This window comes from Serinus canaria, chromosome 15, assembly GCF_022539315.1.
Source record: "Serinus canaria isolate serCan28SL12 chromosome 15, serCan2020, whole genome shotgun sequence".
NCBI lineage: Eukaryota > Metazoa > Chordata > Aves > Passeriformes > Fringillidae > Serinus > Serinus canaria.
Window position 1 is genome coordinate 7,026,964 of NC_066329.1, and position 23,917 is coordinate 7,050,880.

Consider the following 23,917-nt stretch of genomic DNA (forward strand, 5'->3'; position numbering starts at 1 on the left):
CTTGCAATTACTCTGTTGTACAGAGATTTATTACCTGGATGTTACAGAAGTGATCTTACTGATGCAGATGAAAAGCAAAAGTTTCTACGAAGTCTCAGGAGTTAAGGTGAGCCCCCTCCTGGACTGCAGTCCCCATGGCCAGCAGCTGCCTGGCTCCCCTCGCTGGCTGCTGGGCTGATGCCATCTGTGCCCTCGGTGCCACAGGCTGCTGCTGGGATCTCTCTGGCAGCAGGTGCTGCTGCTGCAGAGCTGCCATTGGGGTATTCCACCCTCTCAAAGAAGATCAGTAACTCACAGTGCCTGGTCTGAGGGAACAGATCCACAGCCATGGCTCTCACGGGCCGGAACGAGGCTCCTTTCACCCTGTTGGAAGGGGCCCGGCACAGGCTTGAGGGGGAAGGGAAAGAAGAGCAGGGGGAAATGAATTAATGTTAGTACACTGCTCATCCCTGCTGCTCTTCTCAGAGAGGTTTTTCTTCCCCAAGCCTCAGTTCCATTGATAGGCTTATTCACTACCCCCAATAGTTGCATTATGACTTGCATATTGGGCAGTACCATTCCAAGCCAGCTGCTGCAGCTCCCAGCTGTTTCTGGTGAGAGGTAAGCCTCAAGGAACATGGCTTGCAAATAAAAATCTAGCAATGGTACCCCCTCCTCAAAAAACATTGTTTTCTTCTTATTACGTTTAGTAAGTCAACTTAATGCAAGAAACACTCACTCCACAAAGTTATTCATTGCAGCTCTGGGATTGCAGGAGACATAGATGAGCTTCTTCAGATGTTCAGCTCTTCTAAGGGCAAGAATTACCTTGGAATCTAGATGATCAAAACCACAACAGCTGTTGACTGCTTTTGTGCGCAGCAAGAGCCTCACAGAAAAATGCCAGGTTATACTGAGCGTGAACAAAACTGCTGCAATGCTGCTCCAAGCTATACCTGAAGCCTCCACTGAATTTATCCCAATGGTGTTTTCTTTGGCTTCCCACCCAACACCAATTATGAGAACAGGCTTAAACCCCTGGGGAACTTACGCAGCCCTGCTCGTGGTGGATCTACAATCGTGATCAGGTTCTGGGGAGCTAAAACGTTCATCAGGGAAGGAACAATATCTTCTGCCTTCCCACAGTAAAATTCAATATTATTCAGTTCTGTAAGAAATAGAAAAGATGTTACCCTGTACTTGTCTAGTCAAAGCGGCTTTCAGTTCTTTACTTAGGATATTAAGTTTTGATGCCTCAGAAACTCCAAATTGTTCAGTCTACCCAGTGTCATTTAAACAATCACTGTTAGCTTCAGACCATTCAAGCAACAGTAACTTGAGCATCTTCTACTATCTGGACTAAAGCAAAAGCCCACATACACCAGCTATGTTAATGCTTTCTTTAGGAGGGTAGCTAGCTGTGGTTTCATTTCATTTTTACACTGAAATAAATGTTTTACTTTTCAATTAAAAAAAAAAAAAGCTGTTCAACTGGAAAATGGATCTCATGGGCTAACACGGTATTTGTTTTCAAGAGGGATTAAGTGTTTAAACAGGACAAGATCGCTATCAACAACATGTAATTCCAGGCTGCTTAGATAAGGTAAAGAACAACTGGCTGCAACTACTCCTTACCAAACAAAGGCTTCAGCATTTCAGCTTAACTCACCATTAATCTGGGCATTTGCTTTGGCATCCTGCACAGCTTCCTGACAGAGCTCAATTCCAATTACCTTCTTCACTCTCTGTAGAATCAAAGGAAGAAGTTCTCTCTGTGGTCTGTATGTGTTAATTTAACCATTTTTCATAACATCAGCAATTAACAGGGACTTTCACTCCTACCTAGGCTGCTCAACATAAGGATGAGCTTTCATAATGATGTGGTAAAGCAGCTGCACACAGCTCAATTACAAATTACTTCAAAAAATTAAGACATAATCTGTTGCATTTCACATACATTAGGTATTTTCTTTCCTTGCAGCCACAGTTAAAAACAGGTAAGAAGTAGTTTCTATCCAGGAAGAAAAAACTGCCAACCTTTGCTAAAGAAATCCCAATGGTTCCTGTCCCACAACAGATATCCAGCACGGTGCTCTCTTGGCTCAGTTGTGCCCACTCCCCAATGGCAGTGTACAACACTTCTGCAGCTTGTGTGTTCACCTGGGAAATTAAGTTTCCAATAGATCTACTTCTTCATAAACAGTAAATATGTTTTAATGAGTCTTAGTAAAGCATGTTTCCTTGATTCTAATAAACAAATCATTATATGCTAAAACCACAAAGTGTTGAAAGGGCAGAAATAAGTTTTTGAAAAGCAAACAAAGATTAGTAATACAAGACTCTTGAACTGTATTATTGCATGCTCAGTGTTACAAAAGGCTGCCATGAAACAGGAGGAAAATTATAATGAACTAGTAAATGAAAAAAGTTGTCTTCAATATGCTCCCATCAAGCTTACATTCACTGCTTTTACAGCCAAACATAACACTTACTGCTATTTAATCATACCAAATATATAAAAGGTTGCATTTCTAGGTATGTAACATCTTGTTCCACAGCATTTGTCAAGCTCCAGAGCAATCATGCAGATCCAGTTAAATGAGCAGCTTCACATCATCCTTACTTGAAAAAATGCATGAGGAGAAATTCTGAATTTTAAGCCAAGGAGTTCTTCATATATGTACTTATCACCAGCCACGTGCTCCAAAGGCAAATCTTCTAGACTGGGAGATTTCCTGGGGGTAGGGGAGGAATGGAGAGACAAAATAGAGGGGGATTCAAAACCAAAAAAAGAAGACAAACATGTTTGCTACAATCTTTACCAAAGCTGTAATCATCCTAAAGCCTGCAGTGCTACATCCTAAGCAGTACCAGTTATCATCTGCTCTTGGAGATTCTCCTTGGCCATTAATGTCTCAGAGTGTGCAAGGACCTCCACCATCTCTAGGTGAAGATGGTGTCAGCCTTGTGCTCCATGCAGGATGGGGAGATTGAAAAATTCACATAAATAGGGAAGAAAGGCAGAAGTTACTTGATAACAACTAACACTCATCTACTGCAGTAAACACTTCTATAACTTGACAGCCAGCAATGGCCAGTGGGTTGACTCACTGAAACTCTTGCTGCCTTTATCCAGAGAATGGGAAATTTCAGGAGTCTCTTGTAGCAAAGGTGAGTAACTTAAATTAGTAACAACTGCTGCTACTTCTACGAAGTAGACAAATAATGCTATGAAATTTGCAAACATCAAAAATCCAGACACCACCAAAATCCCCCAAAGCAAAGTCAACTCACTCACCTCTGTCCTTCCTCCACAAAGTACAGGGAAGTAACACCACTGCTCTTTCCCATCCCTTCTGTGAAGTATTTTGCCAGAGAGATTTTCAGGTCAGCTAGCTCTTCTTTACTCAATTTCTAAAGTTTTCAAGTGAAAGAAGGGAGAATAATCATTTTAGTGACTTCAAGATATAATTTAGTGTATGCTTTACATAAGAATACTCCTTGTTCATTTTCATATGTCACATTAGTCTAAATAGAATTAGAGCAGTCTAGCAAGTTAAACCACACCAAGGTGAAATACCTGAGGATTGAAGTAAGCAATGGCCATGATGTGGCCGTGGCGGCTGGTGCGGACCGTGAGCTGCTTCCAGTGCCCTTCGTAGGTTTCGGGGCTGTACACCGAGTAAGGAGTTGACCTGCAATGTGCAGAATCTCAGTCACTTACACAGAGAATTCTTTTGTGTAACATTAAACAGTTCATTGAATCAAACCAAGTGATAGAAAAAAATGCTGAGTACAAAAAGAGGATACAGTGATTTGTCAAACAAAGAATGACTTCCAGCTAGAAAGACTGATGGGTAGTGTCTCCTAAAGCAAAATAACCTGTCCCACCTTCACACGATCCTCTTGCCCATGCAAAATTACAGAGGTAAGAGGCAGCTTCTCACTGCATTCAGAGAATGCCATAACTTTTTATAATGCTTTCATTAGCTTCTCTGCTTCACACCAAGTTCAAATCTTTCATCTTCATAATTCTTCTGAGGGTCCGTTTTTGTGCATTTAACTGCCTTCTAAAGAATGCATCCCTTTTTCTAAAAAAGTACTCTTATTTAAATGTGCAACTTTTGGTTTATTCCTTTTTGTAGGATGATTCTTCTCATCCAAGAAAACAATGGACCTTGGTTAATTAATTCCTCCTTTCAGAAGTGTTTTTCTGAGTGCCTCTTTACAGTTAGTGGAAGAAGCTCCTGAGTAACACACACTTTTACTGCAGACTTACACATCCCTTTGCTTGCAATGAAGCTGTGTTCAGCTGGTACCTGACCCCACCTCTGAGCAGCTGAGCAGGAGCAAGGGCAAAACTCCCCACGATGCAGGCACAAGGCAGAAACAAAGAACTGCTAAATGTGAGACTGGTATATCTTAGATCTCAAAGCTCAGAACAAACATTAATTAAACTTATAAATATTTTTGATTAAGATATCAAAACCTTTATGGATAACTCATTTTACTTATGCTCACCTTATGTAGTCTTGGAAAGCTTTTACTACTTTTTTGGCAATAGCAGGAATGTGAATAGTATCAAATGGCTCCACTACAGCACATGTACCACCCTTATATTTGCCAAGACGACAACCCACAGTTTTGTCTTCTTGATTTACACCAATCCCAATCAAGAACTCACATTTGTTGCGATATTCAGTCTAGATTTAAAATAAAGTTATGTAAGATATTTACACATTTATTTGTACATGCCAAGTTTCTCCTGAAAAAAATCCCATGTGGTTAAGTGCATTTGAAAATGGACATAGAACATTTAGCTCATATGGACAATACTGATGGATTTTGATGTGTGTGAACTAACAGTAATAATGAAAAGGTATTCGTAAATCTTGTTATTTAATAAGAAAAATATTGCCTCTGTTGAGGAATGTATTAGCTTACAACACAGGCCTACAAAGACAGCATATTAATTTTAAATTCATTATAATCTCCAGTTATCAATTTTTCTGCTTCCCATTAATATTTCCACACGGTATTTACAAGAAAGACAACAACATCTAAAATTCATAATTTTTTGAAACACTAAGTCAAATACTCAGTTTGTCCAGTGTCTTCTCAAGACCAAATAATGAACAGAACCCTCTGCTCATTAACCCTGTTCCACACTTTACCTGAGATTACATTACCTGCAAGGGTGATGCTTTCACTCCCTCCACTGGGCAACATAATTTATTAAACTTCTGCTTCTGCAGGAACAACCAGGGTAATAAAGCTCTGTTGTTATTTCCTATTTCCCTGCCCAAATCAGAAACAAAAACGTAAAGCATACATTTAGAAATATTGTGGTCAAGAGTTGCACAAGACTTCTTTTCTGTACAGGGCACAAAAAAGAACGAGACTATCACATGGAAGAGTGTTTCCTCCAGATTTTCTTAACAGGCAAACCCTTTCCAACTTTGTAAGAGCTGTGAGCTGAAAAAGTAAGGCTTAGATGTACTGGTTACATTATGGTTATGTACTGGATTTATCAATGTACCCATGCATGATAATTAATGCCAGCTTTGTCGACAGCAAGAGACAGAAGTGATACTTTGATCTTCAAAGACCAGGAATAAAATTTTGAGGGGATTTTAAAAGAGAAAATCCTAGTAGTAATTTGCCATCTCTACAGACTGATTCTCTCATACACCATGTGACAAAGCCATTTTTTTACGGGCACAAACACCCTTCTGCTTATGGAACTAGAGACTTTAAAACAAATTCCCCTTCACTATGCAATCTTTTGAAAGTGACCAAGAATATCAATAGTAAGTTTTGTCAGATGGAACAGCTTTTAAGCTGTAGCATCGCAGATCATCTTGTAATTACTTTGACAGGGGATCCGAGTTTTGCCCTGCCTCTAACTCACTTCAGTATAGAGGTATCAGTTGGTGTGAATTTAGCTATATCCCATCACAAGGCCAAGTCTTGTACACATTACGTTACAAACAGGAATTACTTTGTCAGCTTCTGCAGCACTTGCTCGCACTCCTGCTTCTTCTGGGCCAGCTGCGCCTCGTAGGGCACATTCCACAGCGGGGTCACCACATCCGCGATCCGCTTGCTCAGGGGCTCCTCTCCGCTGGGAGCCGGACGCTTCGTCTCTCCCTGCTCCGAATCCTCTTCTTGCTTCCTCTTCTTGGCGATGGGATCTGCCTTGGGCTTGGCCAGGCGCACGCTGAGGTGGCGGCTCTTCCAGAGCGCGCCGTGCAGCACCCGCATGGCCTTGTCCCGCTCCTCCTCGCTCTTGAACGTCACGAAGGCGAACGTCTGCTTCCCGAAGAGTTTTATCTTGTGAGGGTTGAGCCCGTACTTGGCAAGGAACTTTTTCACATCATTAAACCCAATGTATTTGGGCAGGTTCTGTATCTCTACTTTATAAATCTCGGAGGTGAACAAGTCTCCCTTAATGTATCTGTATACGTCGGGGCTCTCCGCGGGGTCTTCTCCGGCCTGGCTGTCCGGCTCAGCCCCATCTCCAGCCTCCGCCACAGGAGCCGTGTCGCGGTCGGGGTCGCAGCGCTCGCCTTCCTCCGCCATGGTCCCGCCACCCCCTCAGCCACCCCGCGCACCTCCCGGGGCGGGGCCGTAGCCTCACGGACGGGCCGCTTGCGATGAGAATGACGGCAGAGGCACGATCTGGTTGCTTTTTAAGCGCTGCCCCTCAGCGCTGCCGCTCCTCACGCCCGAAAGCACCCGCGACCCTTAAACACATTAAAAGCAGCAGCTCACACATCACCCCTTCCCTCACGCGGGTGCCATCTTGGGCCGGGACGCGGGCGGTCGCCGCCATGGCGCGGGGGGTGATGGGAAAAGCGCCTGGGAAACGGGACAACAAAAACGCTTCTCGGGGGGCAGGGGGGCTGCGCCGGCGGTCGGTACCGGCGGTCGGTGACAGGGCCGGTATAGGGGCCGGTTCCGAGGACCCATGGGGGGGATCAGTGTGATGGGACCGGGGCGGGCGGTGCTCTGCCCGCGCCGGGGGCGGGGCGCGGGGCAGAGGGGGAGCGGGCGTTTCCCATCGAGCCTTGCGGCGGCGCGGCGCGGGCTGCGGGAATGAGGTAAAGGCGGGCGGGGCGCGCGGCAGGAAGCGGCGAGCGGAGCGCGGCGACCGGGCCCATGGCGGACACGGCGGTGAGGGGCGGCCGCGGGCCGGCGGCCGGGCCGGGAACAGCGCGGGGGTGGGGGCGAGGGCGGCACCGAGGGCCGGGGTGGGAGAGTAACGAAAACAGGTGGGGCCCGGGCGAGGGGAGCCGAGGTCGGGCAGGGCCCGTGGGGGACGGACGCTGGGCCTTGCTGGGGGCTGGAGTGGCCGCGCCCGCTGGGCCTGGGCTTTGCGGCCGCTCCGGGCACGTGTGGCCGCTCGGGCCGGCCCCTGCACTCGCCTTGGCCGTTCCCCGGCATGAGGGAGCCAGGGCGACCCGGGATCTTTCGGCTAGTCCTTCTCCCCGTTTCCCTCCTTTCTTCTCCTTCTCTTTCCGCCCCTCCCCCGGGCCGCTGGCCGGACCCCTCGTGCTGCACCAGTTGCTCACGTGCTTCTATCGCGGCAGGGCGGGATCGTGTCGTGATAACGGGATCCACGTTCTCGCCTGTGGCTCCTGTGAATTGTGCATTTCTCATGGTCTGTGTAATTATTTGCTCAGGCGCAGAACGCGTGATTAATTACCCTGCGGGATGTGCTGCTTGCACACATGGATACAATGTATAAAAGTTTGGCTAACATTTCCTTTTTTTTTGAAACAGATGTGATGTAATTCCTTTCTCGCTTTTTCTGCTGGAATGCTGGGGATATAAAATTAGCGATAGCTTGTGTGACGTTGTTGATACAACTAGATTTTATTTTGCACAATTTTTTACCTAATTTTCCCTTACCCCTCTCTTTGTTCTCTTGCTTACTATTTAGTAAAAATAGACTGCTTATTTGTCTTGCTTTATGCACACGTGGTGTATACCTACTCTGTAAAGGACATTGTGACAAGAGCCCGTAAGAGTGGACTCTTCCATTTGTAAAGTAAAAATATTATTTAAATGTCTTGTATGTGTAGACTGGCTTTCCTTTCTGCTGCTTCAGCAGCAGCAAAAAAACCTCAAACACAAATCAGTTCTCTAGACCTGAGATAGCTGTTCTGTGGCTTTGTTAAACTTGCATATGAATCTCCCTCCTAGGCTTGGGTGCTGAGTACTTCTTAGCAGTCTATATGTATGAAGTACTAGAGATGTTTATCATTTACCTACTAGTCATGGTAGTAAAAACCATTCTTAAGCCTAATGAATTCTCTGACAGATTCCGAAACAGCTTAAATAGGAAGTAATATTTCAGCCATTTAGCTGTAACCCAAAGCTCCTTAAAGTCTTAAACCAAGAAACCTAAATTATTTTATGTCCATTACAGCTGTGCCTCAAAGTATCTTTGGTTGAGTTGACTGTAGGTATTCTAATACATATGACAGAATGATGAACTCGGGATGCAGCATGTCCCTTAAGCTGGGTTAGATGGGTGTTGTGTGGGTTTTTTTCTAGTTTTTCATTAACAACGGGTCGTTAGGCACTAAGAAATAGTAGGGTGTTAGTAGCACAAAACATATTACATAGGAAAAACTGTTGATGAAATTATTTTTCCATAACCCAGAGCTATTACTCCAAGGCCAAGGCTCTGCACAATTCATGAGTGGTAGGATTAAAACACCTAGCACTGCATGAGCACTTTTTTGTTTCTAACTGTGCCTGTATGTTGACTTGGAAGTCATTTGTTTTCAGGTAGAATCATATTTCTTTACTTTTATGGGGTATTAGGATCTAATTGCTGAAAATCATAAATATTTTAAAGGCAGATGTAAGTACTTCAGGGCTGGGGTGCATAGCAAGTTTGTGTTTTCTTTTTTTCTCCTCAGGAAGCACACGAGGAGCATGATACTTCTACTGAAAATGCAGATGACTCTAACCATGATCCTCAGTTTGAGCCCATAGTTTCCCTTCCAGAGCAAGAAATAAAAACTCTGGAGGAGGATGAGGAAGAGCTCTTTAAGATGTGAGTAGAATACTTTTCACTATTATCTGAAGGTTCATTAGGCTTAAACTTGACAGTGTTTATAAAAACTGCAGAACTTGCAGCAATCTCTGTATGAAGGCTGACTTGGTTGGTCTGCACTGTGATGGCAGAGATTGAGAGGGGGTCATTGATGTTGCCCCAAGAAAATGAAGTCTGGAACCACAGAAGGGAGCTGATAATGTGAATCTGTCTTTAGCATCGTTTGGATAAAAGAAGACAGCAACTTAAGTAATAATTATTGAAATTGTGATCACAGAAGGTGAAACAAGTGTCTTGGGAGGAAGGAAATGTGATGTCAGTGGTGCTGCTGCCATGTATCCCTGGGTAAAGGGTGATGTACAAGGTACTGAAATAATAAAAGCAACAGCTGCAGTATTGGGGCATTTGTGGCAGTTTCTGCTTGTTGTCTTCAACACAGTTTATCTGTAGATTATGCTTATTGTCACATCAGGATGGCTTGATCTGCCTGAAGAAAAATGTAGCCTAAAGGCTTAAGAAGCATTTTGTGTTTGATCCCTGATGTGCTGGCTTGAAACAGGTTTTAAAAATTATGCTTTTGCTTAATCACAGAATGGTTTTGCTCATCTGGAAGAGAGATTTCAGTTCTCCTTGTACAGATTCTGGTAGTAGCTAAAGTGATGGTCAGTTTCTGACAAGGTACTGTGGTGAACTCTGGCTATAGAAAAACCTGTTAATTAGCTACCTGAATTTAAAGGTTTGCCTACACCAAATACGTTTATCATCCCCTAAGAGTGTTCAGAAGCTGTTGAATTTTAGTACAATCATTACATAATTCCTAATTTTTTATTATTTGATTTTAATTTGTCATATCAGTTTTCAAATATGTATATTGAAGCAGAACAGGGGATCTTATTAAAGGAATTGTGTCCTTCTTGTGTGTGGCTTTTAAAAAGAACTGTGCTCTTTGGTCAGGTGTGGTATTTTAATACATGCAGGCTAATTAAATTTTCTCTTCTCCAAGGCGAGCGAAGCTCTTCCGGTTTGCATCTGAGAATGACCTTCCAGAATGGAAAGAACGAGGGACTGGTGATGTGAAACTCCTGAAACACAAGGAGAAGGGAACCATTCGCCTCCTCATGAGGAGGGATAAAACCCTAAAAATCTGTGCAAACCATTACAGTATGTTATCCATCTCTATACTTATTCTTGATTTTAAAAATAAGCTTGCAGAATTTAAGTATGGTTGTTTCTTGCTCTTCATACAAGGCTTCAGGAGTCAAAAACCATGGGGGGGTTATTTTTATTAATGGAAGGAAGCTGGAGGTTTTTTTCTTTAAGAGTCTGATAGTGCTATAAGACTAACAAAAGTCACTTTAAAATTTAACTGTGATAGACAGGCATGTGATTGCTTCCAGTGTGTCTGTGTGTACTTTATTTTAATGATTAATAAAGTGTAGAATATGTAGACCTTAATACTGCTTGAAATACTGCTAGGAATTTATGCTGGCTTGCTTTTGTAAAAGAGGGAGAAGAACCATGATGTAATAATTTACTACTTTGAGCTAAATGTCTGAATTTCCAAAACCAGTCCTTAACCATCAGAAGACAGATACTGAGGTGCAATAAACTGAAATGAATGTGTTATATTGGGCTGACTCATTCAAAAAAGAATCCTCTTTGAATTAAAAAAAAGCCATTAAAGAGCAAGACAGACTTGAAAGTCAGCACAACCTGCAACAAGTAGACCAGTTTGTGATGCTTTGCTTGCTTTGCTGATACTCAGATTCTTTTATGAGGAATCTATAGTGTTCTGTGGAGTTAAATTCATTTAGATAATTTGAAATAAGAAATAGCTTAATGCAAACCTCAGTAATGCCACCAGCCAGCAGGAATAAACCTTTTGTTTAGGGAAATAAATATTGCGCATAGGAAAACAGAATTAATGAATTTATAGTATTCATGTCAAAAGTTGTTTAGGTTTTTTTGCCTGGAAAAGCTGTTCTCCATATAGATTTGTTTATTGAATTTTTGCTGACTCACAGTCAGACAAAAGAACTCTCTTCATTTTTGCAAAGCATTAAATGGAGCAAAATGTATTTTGATCTCTAGATGTTAAAAATGCAGGGAAGAGAGTAGACTCTTCAGATTTTCCTGAACTAGACAGGGCCCAAAGAGAAAAAAAGCCCTGCTTAGACTTTGCATGTCTGTAATGTAAAAAGTCTTAAGGTACTGTGGGAAGTAACATTTCAACTTCTCCAGTCAGTCAGGTGAGGTAATTGTAGTGTCTTGGAGGGACAGGGCCCCATTTACTGGGAGGGGACAAAGAGATTGAAAAGACAGTGTGTACACTTTGCAGCACCACAGAATTCTGTAATATCTTGTACTACAGCTTGAAACTGATGGAACAGGTAATTAACCTGATGATTAATTGAAGGGAAAATGCTTTTTAAAATTAACTTTGGTAGTAGTTTTGGTGTGCAGAAGAAGGAGTGTTGTTTGTCTGTCTGGATACCTTTTCCTTCTAAATCATTTGTCTGTACTGCAGAGCTGTGCTCAGTGACTGCATCTCTTAGTATCACAATCATCTGTTTTAAGCAAAAACTGAATCCAACTCTTCTTCCTAACATTAGTGAATCCAGCATCCTCTCACACAGTAATGGCTTTGCATAATTTTATTTGACAATGTAAGGAAAAATATATATGAGCACCACTGTCTTGTATTCATCCCCCAGTAATTCTGTGTCAAGTACTTTATGTAACCATCACAGTCCATTTTCACTGAGATTTATGGAGGCTGGTGTGGAAAACATTTGCTCTTGTGCTCTGTACATCTTTTAATGCTTTCCTTTCAGTCACACCCTTAATGGAGCTGAAGCCCAACGCTGGGAGCGACAGGGCGTGGGTCTGGAACACACATGCTGACTTTGCAGATGAAAGCCCCAAGCCCGAACTTCTGGCAATCCGATTTCTAAATGCAGAGAGTGAGTGCACTGGCACTGAACTTACACTGATTGTGAACTGTTATCTTACCCTGCTTGTCTAAATGCTGCTCTAATTGTTGGAGATGTAGTTCACCCCTGCGTGGTACTGTTAGCTAATTAATTCTTTATCTGAGAGAAGTCTGTTAATCACTTAACCGTATCTGTTGACAAACAGTGTAGTAATTAGGTCTGCAGTAATATTTGTACAGTTTCTGCCCTAGGCACTTACTTAACCTAAGCCATTTCATCTAAGTGTTGTGCCAATTAGAATAAAACTACAGGCAGTTAAGAGACTCACATACAGCTTACTTTCATGTAATTCAGGTGCTCAGTTGTAGTTAAGATTAGATTTTTTGCATTAGAAACAAGAAAGTCCTGACCTGATATTTCTGGTCCATCTGCATTGGCAGAATATCCAGGTTGGTTTTTCTCTTTTTAATGAAGTATGTGGTATCTTCTTTGCTTTGATTAAATTGAACCCTCAGTGAAAAGTGCAAGTCATACCCATCATACTGGTTGGTGGGTTTTTCTGGAGTGACTACACTGAGTACCAGGAAAGGACCTCTAATAATGGTTCACCTAGTACTGAATCAAATAAGTGTTTGGAGGCAGAGGGGGTTTATGTTGTGCTGTTTTGTTGTTGGGTTGGTGTTTTGGTTTTTTTTTTCCCTAAAGGAGCAAAATGAAAAAGTTTTGCATTTCTTGCTTTAAATTTGCCACACAAGTTTAGTGGTAGCCTCCTTTTCTCCTTACATAGTAGATGAATCATAAAGTGGTTGAATATTTTAAAGCTTGATTATTGGGCTACATCAGGAAAGAACTTAGTATATCTTGCATTTTTCCTTTGCCTTAAGTCTCCAATATCATTTTTATTTAGCCAAATAAACCTTTCTGGTCCACCTGCTTAGTGCTTGCTTCATGATCAAGTTGGAAGTGAAGGGGCAACTATTTGCTAATCTCTGAAAAGTCTTACCCTCTTTCTGGTCAAGGCTGTTCAGTTTATTAAATGCTCTGTCTTTTGAGGGAGTAATTCTTTCTTCCTGTTTGCCCTTTGCAGTACTGACTAAGCAGATGACAGGTGAGCAGACCTAAGTTTGTCCTTCAGTTGTCTCCTGTTTGTGATGCTGGAAAAGGAATCAATGCAAACACTCCTGGACTAGTTATTAAGTGCCTTCAGAATTCCTGTGGGGCAACAGTGACCTCCTGTGGTCAGCCAGACCAGCCTGGGATGCCAGGCTAGTACTGCCTTGGTCATTGAGGTGGCAGGAAGCTCCTTGCCCAGTCCCTTATTGCTGGGATTACTTGTGTAGAGACATTATTGGAATTTGATCAGCTGCTTGGAATGGTTGTTGAATCAAGTGGTGGCTTAGACCAGAAGGTAATGAAGATTATGCATTGCTGGCTCTTGCAGTGAGGTGTAGCCCTCAGGTACAGAATCTGCATGCTGTGCTGGTGAAAGAGGCATTATCTTCCTTTGCTGATGCTAAGAACCCCCAGGTATGGTCAGGTTGTGGAAGACTCTTCAAGTGTAGCTGGCAAGGTAGTTGTATTAACAGTCTCTGACATCATATTCCTATTCCTTTAGGCTGCAGACAGCTGGGAGTTGCAATAACTACAAAAACAGCTCCTGCTGGCATTACATTTTGAATATTTTGCAAAATAAGCTGCTTTAGTAACTTGCTGAAGAAGATGAATTGCTTTTGCACAAAGATGTGATTGAAGAGTTTTGCATCTTGTATGATTTATTAGATTACTTCATAAGTCCCTACAAATTTTGTTTACACAAAGCTTCCCCAGGGTATCTTTCTTCAAGATTAGAAGTATTCAATGTTGTGAGGCAAGAAAAGTAATGAAAAAATATTTTATCTTCACTGAAACAGATGCACAGAAATTCAAGGCAAAATTTGAAGAATGCAGGAATGAAGTAGGCAAGACAGCAAAGAAAGGTAAGGTAGTCTCAGTGTACTTGGTGCCACATTTCTGAGCTGTGTGAGTGGTTCTGGTACCCTGGAGTGTTGTGTTCCAGCAGACTCACTCTGTGCTGAACTGCAGCCTTCAGTTCAGGTGCTTTTCTGTCTGCGAGAGTAAGAGCTCACAGGAGTGACCATGGCCTTCTTTCCTGTGGAAGGCTGTTACTGTTGCTGTTGGGACATGGCTGCTTTGGAATGGCTGTCAAGGCAATATTTATGGCTTATAGTAAACAAATGAGCTGTGAACACTGCAACCACAGTGCTCTTTCTTCTTTTCAGGTCCCTTTCCCAAATTTTTCAAATGTATAATCATGCAAGTATACTATTTAGTGTTTTTCATAGTTGTTAGTGTGTGTGAGGTTGTTCACAAGTCTCTAACAGATTATTGCACCTCTCTTTAGAATTTTGTGATGAGCTATGTCACCGTGTAAATAAAATAAACATTTCTATCTTCCTTAAGTACAGACTACCAATGATCTGCAGTCAGTATTCTTCAAGATATTTAGATTGGAGTTTTTCAGTCATAGGAATTCCTATGCCCCAATTTCAAACTGGGGAACTTGACTTTGGTAATTTTGGTTAAGATGCCAAGAAACTAAGGGCTTGTCTGGATACTTTATTGGTAGCAGAGCAGCTGGCCAGATGCTACAGCTTCCTCAGTCCCTGTGATTAAGCCCTTGTGTAGTGATTAATGTATATGACTGGTGTTTCTTGAAATCTGACATCTGAAGTAATTACCAGAGGAAAAGAAATGGAATGAGTCGCTTCAGTGGTCAGTGAAGAATATTTTTGTCTAATCCATTACTGCTTGTATGTAATACTTTTCCTAACCAATCTTTTAGCAGGCACAGACAAAAATGATAGTGCTGATAAAGTTGCTGAAAAACTAGAAGAGCTTTCTGTAAAGGAAGAGAGCAAAGAATCTGAGAAGAAAGAGACCAAGGAAAAAACTGAAGAAAAGCAATAAATTCATCCTGGGCCTTGCAGCTTTTCCTTTACTTTTTTCTTTTTTTTTTTCTTTTTTTTTTCCCTTTTTTTTCCTTTTTTTTTTTTTTTTTTGTTTGGTTATTTTTTTAATTTTTACAAGGGACTTTATATGGAACTGCATTCAACGTTCACATTGTTTTTTCTAGGCTTTTGCCCTTTGGAAGGTGTCTTCAGAAAAATTCATTCCCCAGTCATGAAAATGTACTGTGCTAACTTTCTTTTCCATAGTGGAAACACTTATTTACAGTCATCCAAAAGAGTGAATAAAACAAACTTGAAAACAGCATCAGGGGACAAAACTGAGTTTTCTGTATACTGTAAAGGCTTATGAATACACTTGTTTAATTGAGCTGCATATCATCATTCCTGTGGATTAAGTAGGTTAATAGACTTTGTCAGCAGGGAAGATTAGGATTGCATTTGTGCTTCTTATATGGCTTCTAAATTGTAATCTAACAGACCTTTCACACTGTTGCTGTGTGTACCTGAGCAGGGAATGTGCCTGTGCTTCTTGAAATGCAGCAGACTTCTGGAATCAGGCTGCATAAGAGCATTCCTGGCACACTGCTGCTGCTGATCCATCAGATGATGAAAATAAAGGTGGGGGACACAATTTCTTGTGTCAGATTTGAGAAGCATTTTCTTCTCACAAAATGAAATCTGTTGTTTCCCACCCTGCCCTAAATTTTAATATTATGAAGGTTTGATTCTAGCAGAAAGCTCCTGCTGTTGTCCCAGATCTTCCATGGTGCTGCTTGCTGACTGAAGGCAGCTGCAGCAGCCTGTTCTGCTGAGGTGTGTGCAAAGGAATCTGAGCTGTTTGAGTACCTTCCTGTGAGATTCCCCTTGCCAGTATATTGTTGTAGTCTCAAGAATGTATAGGTCTAAAATGTATAAGCTTTTTTCCCAGGGCTTTGGAGCTCGTGTTTTTACAAACTGGAGGAGTTTTGAACTTCTCAGATTTGGTAGGGAGGGTGTCCTTGGAGAGCAGCTGGAATTCACTTTGGAACAGTTAATTATGGTGCACATGCTTGAGGGACACCCTCCTTGCCAGAATGGGCAAATTGGTCAAATCTCTTCCCAGCAAATGTTTTTTGTTTATCCAATTTCAAATTAGTGCTAGAGAGTAAGAAAATAAACTATACTAAGCAATAAAATCAACACAATTAAGTCTGGTAGATAAATTGAAGTTTGTTGTTAAACACTAATACAAGGATTGTGTTAGGAATAGAGATGAAATTTTATAATAGTTTCCAAAATAATTATGAGAACTGGACAAAACTTGCTAAACTGTAAGACTGAATGATGTTAACATGGGATAGCAAGACCTTTTTGTCTTCATAAAGAGGCTTTTAACTCAGATTCTGCAGTCTACCTAAGGAAAATATATTTTTAAAAAATAAATCATGTCTTTCTTCTTAGCACTGCCTTTTGATGCTACAGTGAATGAGTCTTAAATCTGGAACTGTAATTAAGGTACTCACTTCATTCAAACAAAAGAATTCCTTTGGTGTTTTGCACGTTCCCCTTCAACTACAGCAGATATCAAAAGTCTGTTAATTAACAAAGATGGTTGGAAGGCAAAATAAAATGCTCTTTGGTGTTTCTGGTTTGGAAGTAACAAGACAAAGCTATTTTGAAGTATTTAACATTTGAATGTAAAAGCCAAATCTTTTATCCATGAATCACTGTAAATGATCTGATAATGTCAAACTGTGTCTAAATTGATAGAAATGACTTAAAAATTTCAAAATAAACTTAAATTTTCATTTAAAGGATTCGCTTTTTATTTTGAGAACTCTGACTGGGAATGCATTTTTAGTCTGCAGGGGTAAAGTGATGAAGGCAGCAACGTGGGTGAGTTGCATTTCACTGTGAAACATTGTACAAAAGGGAGGGGGCAGCACCTGAATGATTTGTCTTTATATTAGTTATTGATGACTCCTGCTTAATGTTATTACCCTCTCTTCTTCTCTTACTTCAGCATGCTTAAATGACTTCAAGACATTTCCATTCTTGTTTAGGTTAACTGATCTGTGTTTGCAGTTCCTGGATTGCAAGCATCCTTGCAAGTCTTCAGTCTCAAAGAGCAAAGTTAAGAGAGAGACACTCAGTAAAATAAATTCTCTGGGTAACATTTGGCTGAAGAATGTTTTAGTCCTCTAAACTAAAGGATGGTCATTCAATGTTCTGGTCACTTTAGCTGTTCTACACATTAAAAAGCAGTAAGTATTTTTAAAGTGATCTCAGTGAAATAAGGCTTGTTGTTTTGTGCTAGTCATTCTAATGATTTGACTTGCCTATAGGCAAAGTAGACTGCCAAGTGAAGATTTTTTAAAAGTCCTTATCCATTTTTTATAAAGAAGGAAAATGCAATAGGGTTAATAAAGCATCGTTGGGTGCTAAAGTCTGCAATTCATTAAATTTTCTGCTTCAGGTTTAGAAAGATGCTCTATAGCCAGGCTTACTAATCCAGTCTGGTGGTGCAAATGGTTTTGTGTGTATGTGCTGAATGGATGAATGTCTGACGACTCCTGAGTGATAAATTCAATTTAAAAATTGTTTACACTTTGACAAGCATCAAAATAGTGTCTTCTTAACAGCAAGTTCAGGTCTTGAAGAAGTCTACTTATTATAGAAAATAATTCAAACTAGTTCCCTCTAGATCCCATGTTAATTATATTGAGGAATACATTAATCTGTTGAGGGTTTTTTCTCCAGGAATAAGTTTGCATTAGTAAACTGAATGTCTCATTCAGATTGCAAACTCCCAATTTGTTGCATTTTAACACTAAATGTTGATTTTTTTTTCCCACTGTATGTTAAGGTAGCTTGTATCAAATACAAGTTCTCAGTGATACCAAAATCTCAGAAAATTAAAATTATTCTCAACACTATGCAGATAGGAGAATGTTTAAATTCTTAATTTTGATGCCACATGCTCAAGGAATACCTGTATGTAAAGGGGAAAAATATGAGTGAGTAGTTCTTTGGGTTTTGTTGCTGCTGTTGTTACCAGTTTGAGTGTTGTGTCCTGGTGGATGCTCTGTGTGGCTCACAATGAGTTGTGCTGAATGAACTCTGATGTCCCTCAGCAGTGCTGGGCCTTGAGCTGCTCCATCTCAGTGCATTCCTTCACACAGCTCAGTGAAAAACTTGAATGTTACTGGAAACCTTTCTCTAAAGAAAAGACTGAATCAGTCAGAAAACTCAGCTTGACACCTCAGTAATATTAAATGGAGACAGTGGTGGAGATTACATTCCAAACTGCCCTGCTGGGTTTTGATCTATGAATTGCCATTGGCTTTCAGTGCAGAGCCCTTACAGAGTGGGTGATTATTTAAACAACTCCAAACCTCTCCAGTTAACTTCACATTGCTGTCTTTATTTATGCCCTCCTGTTCCCAGGACACCCATCTGTCCTGACTGCTCCAGGTTGTTTCTAGCAAGCTGTATTTTCTGAGGTGTCCATGGCAAGCCAATGTTTGAATTTTGATTAGCCAAACTAATTTCCAAGTGTTTTTACATTGCTGAGGTAATGTGTAAACTTACACTAGTTGAGTGAAGTGAGCTGTGTGTATAGGATTTTGTTTTATTTTATGATGGTTTATGTAGGGTCTACTTTAAAGGTCTTCCTAATTAAATTTAGCTAGAATTACTCTTTAAATAGAAAGAAGAGTTACCAGTTTTTTACCAACCTTAACTAAATCTTTGACAATGTATCATTTTCAGAGTAAGGAACTAAGGAAAACTTTAACTGCAACAGATCAGAATTATTTTGCTTGAGGAAGAAAAGTTTGAAGTAATGAGCTGTAGAGTGGATTCCACATGTAAGTGATTTCTCAGACTCTAGTTTGTGTAAAAACAAGATGCTTCTCAAGTAAACAGCTTATGCAAGTAAGAATAAGGAAATAAATATTGAGGTTGTGAAAACTGACAAGCACAGTAGCACAAATCTTCCTAATATTTAAGAGCTGAGTAGCATTAGTATCTACAGCTATGTATCAGATTTTGTGACCACTATATTTTTATAATTGCAAATTTAGGTGTGGAATATCTTTGTCCACTTAAATCACATTAGACACCACCACTGACTTAAGACCTGTTCATGTTTGTAAGACATGTCAAACTAGTTTGCTGTAGTCTAGTGAAAATGTGACCTACATCAGATCCATAAATTACATTTGTAGAAATGCACCTTTTTTTAGGTATTAATGGTGCAGGTAATGTTTGTGGGGTGTATTTTCTGTTACAGCAATATAATGTTTCAAGTACAAAGAAGGTACTAGCACAAATCTGGATTAGATGTTGCATACTGCATATTTCTTTTATTTTGTGGAAGGTGTCTGACTACCACAAGTATTTCATCAACTTTACAGTCTTAAAAATGTTTCCAACTTTCAAACTGGGAAAGTCCAGCTCATTTATCAGTCTTGACTGTACAAATTTACATCAGCTGATTCACTGTATTGTAGATATGAACTGTTGTATCATGATGTGTAATTTACTGACAATCTAAGAGAGAAGCTAACAGTGTCATGAGCTCTTGCCTGTTCATGTTGTGCTGGCTGGCCACATTTCAGGTAGTTTAAATTTCATCATTTTCTAATGCTTTTTTTCCATAAAAGCAATTATGGCTATTGTAAACATCAACAAAGATGGATTGGACATTAAACTAACTGAATATTTTGTATGCTTGGAGGATATTTCTCAAGACTATTCTAACAGGTATAATTAAAGTTACATTGCTTCATAGAAATAGTGCTTATCAGTTTTAACATCTTGTTTGCTGGTTTATGAACACTGTAGGCTTGCAGAGTTTCAGCAGCATAATTTAGAGTGATATTTCATTTAGAGGAGGAGAATTGCACTTTACTAATGATTTTAAAGAGTGAATCTTTAAAACTGTTTGGAGGCCTACCTCATTGTAATGTAAGCAGTTTTTTGTGGGGATCATGTAGGTTCAATATGCAGAGTTACTAAAGTCTCATAGTAAATGCAAATTGACATGCCCCATCACTACTGTTGGGAAATACACCAGATCTGTTCTGAGCAAATGCCATCCCATGAAAAATATCTATTGGAATCATCTAGAAAATTTTGTCATAAATCTGTTAAGGCTACTGAGAAGTCATTATTAGGCAATAATTTCTTGATTTATTTGGTAAGAAATAAACAACTAAACCAAATTGTCATATTAAATTTCCAGTGGGTAGCTTACTAGGCCTGGCTTGTACCCAGAACTGTCTGGCCCTTGCTCGGACTTTTGGCAGCACTGTGCAGCACAAGATGATGCAGGTTTCTCTGTTCTGAGCACTGTAAATTTGAGGGGAAAACCAGCTTTTATTAAACAATGAATTGTGATCCTTGAGAGTTCTCTCAATTAACAGTTTGCAGGTCATCAGTACTACATGGGCTGGTAACATTTTTAGTTGTAAGAAAATGCAGTAAGAAAAGTATCATTATTTATTGGGGTCACTGTTAAATGGTAACAGCAAATTCAAGCTAGGAGGTAACTTGCAAGTGACCAATATAATATTCCAGGGATATTCAGTATTTTAAGTGTGCAAAATAAAATATTTTTCTTAATCATTAAGCTAAGATTTCCAGCTCAAATTAGTGCTGTGACTTGATATGAAAATTGCATGGCTTTCAGGCTTTCTTGATTCTTGCTCTTTTGTAAATTTCCTTTCATCTTACGAGCTCTGAGAGGGGTACCCTGCCATGTGGCTCCAGCACAGCTTCTGTGGTTGGCCCTTCCTCCTTTGGGGTGAAACCTCAGAGTAAAATCTTGCAAGAAGACATGCAATTACTAGCCATGCTCTGCCAGATTATTTTTAGATTGTTCTTTGTGGCTGTCTTTGTTCTTTGTCATTAAATCTTTCCCTAACTCATGCTGCCATTGCTGTTTACCTCAGTGCTGCCAAAATCTTCTGGCATGCTAATAAGATAGTGTGAATCCAGAAACTGCAGTCCTTGAAATAAAGGTGTTCCAGGAGAGCAATTCTGAGACATGCCTGTTCTGCCTTAGTCAAGTCCTCCTCAGACATCCTTAGTGTTTGACAGGTAGAGTCATCTGACTGCTTTAAATATACTTGGCTTGTAATAACAAGATTTGAGTGTTGCTCAGCAGTGCTTTGTGCTGGCTTGAAAACAGAGCGTTCTTGAGAACTGGAGTGTCAGTGGGAAGGAAATGAGGTGAGCTGTGGGAACTCTTGGACACAAAATTACAGAAAATTACTGCTTTGTGATAGGTAATCTACAATGTGCACCAGAAAAAAGTAATTCCAAAGCCCAGTTTAGCATAACACTGTAACCTTGTAACATGGAATGTCTCAGCCCCCTTTTGGAAATGCTGGGTCTGCATGACTGCACAGCACAGGTGTCATGATCCACAGGGTGATTGTGCAGCCCCAACCCAGCTGGCACCATGATCTTCCAGAGATCACAGTGGAGATGCTCCTCTTGTTGCTATGAAAGGTACAATTCTTTGTGTCCTGATAACTCACAGTTATCTTTAGTCTCCCTCTAGAGAAGTGTTATGTGATTGGGATATTAAAAAAAGCCAAAGTTGCTTGCTGCTGAGAGCCTTCTTTCAGAACAGGAATGGCTTGAAAGATTGGCCCAACAAATGGGGGCTGATACAGCAAGATTGGATCAGCATTAGTGTGTCAGAGTGATGAAGGGAAAACCATTCTGAGGAGTGGAATGAGCAGAAGTGTTGAATCCTCCCCACTTGCAAAGCTGTCTTTGAAAAGCATACTTTCTAGAGAGGAAAGAGTCCTTAGGGGAAAATACAATTGAAAATAATGAGGTGCAGAGGAGGCATAGTCTCCTTAAGAATAACTCCACAATTCACATGAGGGAATGTTAGTGTCCCAGAAAGGCTTCATCTTTAAAAAGAATGAAATTTAAATAAATCATCAGACTCCAGATTTTGTGCCTGTTGCTTCCCAGCTTTTGTGGCTCACCTAGAAAGGAAACTTGCAGGTCCATGCTAAAAATGCAGATATGACTGTCACTTGGGAGAGAACTTTTTTACTATTTTTCAAGACTTAAGAAATGCATTTGAGTAAATCTCATGCTGTCCATTACAGAACATTCACCCAACTTCATAGACAGCCTCTAATGCTGCTTAGGATAACATTCTCTAGATTAAAATAAAAATATCACTAGAAAATTGTCCAGAGTTCTGTTTGCAACTTAAATTCTTTATCCAGACTGTTGCTCAAGTGGGAAGGAGGAAGATGATTAAACTGATCTAAGTGATGAAGTCTCTGCTTTTGTCAGGTAAGTGGTGCTAAACTAATTTGAGGCCCAGAGCATTAGGTGTGCTCCTGAAATGGATCTTCCAGCCCAATTTTGTTGAAAAGAGACCCAGCTTATTCCTTGGAGACCACTCAGGAATACACATCAGACCTGGTAAGTGGAAGTGATGAGGAGATTTGCTTCCCAGGTGTGCCTTTGATCTGATTTAACATGCTCATGCAGCTGCACCTGAAGCCTTTCAGCTTTGTACAGAGAGCCTCATTCTGCATAAAACTGTTGACCTTTTGGTTAGTTACAGGGGGTTTGAGAATAAATAATTCCAATAAGCTGGCATGACAAGGAGTAGTGAAGCATAGGAAACATTCAGTCCCCCAAGCATGCAAAAATAACTAACTTTAGGTAGATGTTTTCTTTCCTGTTCCTTAAAAATCTAAGTCTGGAGATTATTTTAGGTTGCCTTGTGGCTTTAGTCCCTTTTGGATTAGACTTTTTTTTCTGTGAAGCAGGGCAGTTGTTAGCAAAGGCTGAGATTTCACATAGCCATATATCCTCAGGCTGGAACTTGCTGGCTTTGCTTTTTGTTAAAGCTGATCATAAAAATTTGGGTTTTGGTTTGGTTTGTGATTGTGGGAATATTTTTTTGCAAACTGCAAAGCTGAGGACCCTTACAGATTTTTGGTCAGGTTTTAGTTGTTCTGTTCTTAAGATTTCTAGGACTGTGGAACTAATCAAGTCTCTTAAAATGAGAAATTATAAATGTCCTTTCTGAACAGCACTGCAGTGTATGCCTTCTAGGGCAAGCTTGCTTTTAACAACACCCAGCAGATGCTGCAAATGTGGCTTTTGTGTTAGGTGGGGGTTACTTTATCTGCATGTTGGCAGCTGCAGAAAAGGGATTAGCTGAGAAAGAAAGCAGGAGGGAGGGAGCAGGATGTATGCAGCTCCTGGTCTTGATTTCTAAACTTCCAAGTGGCCTTGAACCCTTCTTTCCAATCGGAGGGTTTCCTTGAGACAGGCGAGCTGCTGGGTGGTGCCCCCGAGTGTGAACAGAGGAGCCATTCTCACTGCTCTTGGGAAAGCAGATTCGGTGAACTTTCTGTTGTTACCTTAAATTACCTCTTCTGTCTGCCTCCTGATGCTAATAGATAGATAGATTCTAAAAGAACAGAGTATAGTGTAATTTCAGTCGTGTTTGCACTCAGTTATGGATCTTGGAATAAGCTAGATTTGGCAGAGTGCAGCAGTTCCCTTAATGCTGTGACTCTGGGTGTAGCAGAATGAAGAGGAGGGTTTATTCCTGAATGAACACGGCAGGATTGGCTTGCAGCTGGCCCTGTCCTGCAGGGCCCCGCTCGGAGCCGCTCCCTGCGCGGACCCGCAGCGCTCCGCGGCTGCTGCGGCGGTGCCGCGTCCGCAGCCCCCTCTAGAGCCCCGCTGTTCAGGGAGCTGCTACAGGAGCTTCGGCGTCCCACACAACGCCCTGTGGAGCTCACTGCATTGCCATTTTTTCTTTCTGAAGGGGGGGAGGGGTGTTTGTATTGTAGAAATAATAGAATTGGGGCCCCCCCGTCCGCAGGGGCTGCCCCGCTGCGGGCGGCCCGTGCAGCCGCGCCTCGCTCGCCCTTCCGCGGGGCTGCGCTGGCTGCGCGCCCCGCTCCCGTCTCCCCGCAGCGCTACCT

At 41.1% G+C, this 23,917-nt stretch overlaps 2 protein-coding genes and 1 non-coding gene across 3 annotated transcripts; 2 read left to right on the forward strand and 1 right to left on the reverse strand.

Moving 5' to 3' along the window:
- Window positions 1-11: 11 nt before the first annotated feature.
- TRMT2A (tRNA methyltransferase 2 homolog A) lies at window positions 12-6,989 on the reverse strand. Its single transcript, XM_009092578.4, has 11 exons — window positions 5,981-6,989; window positions 5,169-5,277; window positions 4,501-4,682; window positions 3,560-3,674; window positions 3,278-3,393; window positions 2,603-2,714; window positions 2,017-2,139; window positions 1,649-1,724; window positions 1,031-1,147; window positions 719-815; window positions 12-387 (listed from the first exon to the last, which is right to left on the reverse strand). Exons 1-11 carry the CDS (start codon window positions 6,559-6,561, stop codon window positions 102-104), a joined length of 1,914 nt encoding a protein of 637 aa, XP_009090826.2. The 5' UTR covers window positions 6,562-6,989; the 3' UTR covers window positions 12-101.
- A 43-nt stretch (window positions 6,990-7,032) lies between these two features.
- RANBP1 (RAN binding protein 1) lies at window positions 7,033-16,744 on the forward strand. The gene is made up of 6 exons (XM_030232576.2): window positions 7,033-7,155; window positions 8,913-9,049; window positions 10,053-10,210; window positions 11,884-12,012; window positions 13,893-13,958; window positions 14,825-16,744. Exons 1-6 carry the CDS (start codon window positions 7,141-7,143, stop codon window positions 14,947-14,949), a joined length of 630 nt encoding a protein of 209 aa, XP_030088436.1. The 5' UTR covers window positions 7,033-7,140; the 3' UTR covers window positions 14,950-16,744.
- LOC115484678 (small nucleolar RNA SNORA77) lies at window positions 14,038-14,169 on the forward strand. The gene has a single exon (XR_003945385.1). It is a non-coding gene; the product is annotated as a small nucleolar RNA SNORA77 (small nucleolar RNA).
- Window positions 16,745-23,917: the final 7,173 nt, after the last annotated feature.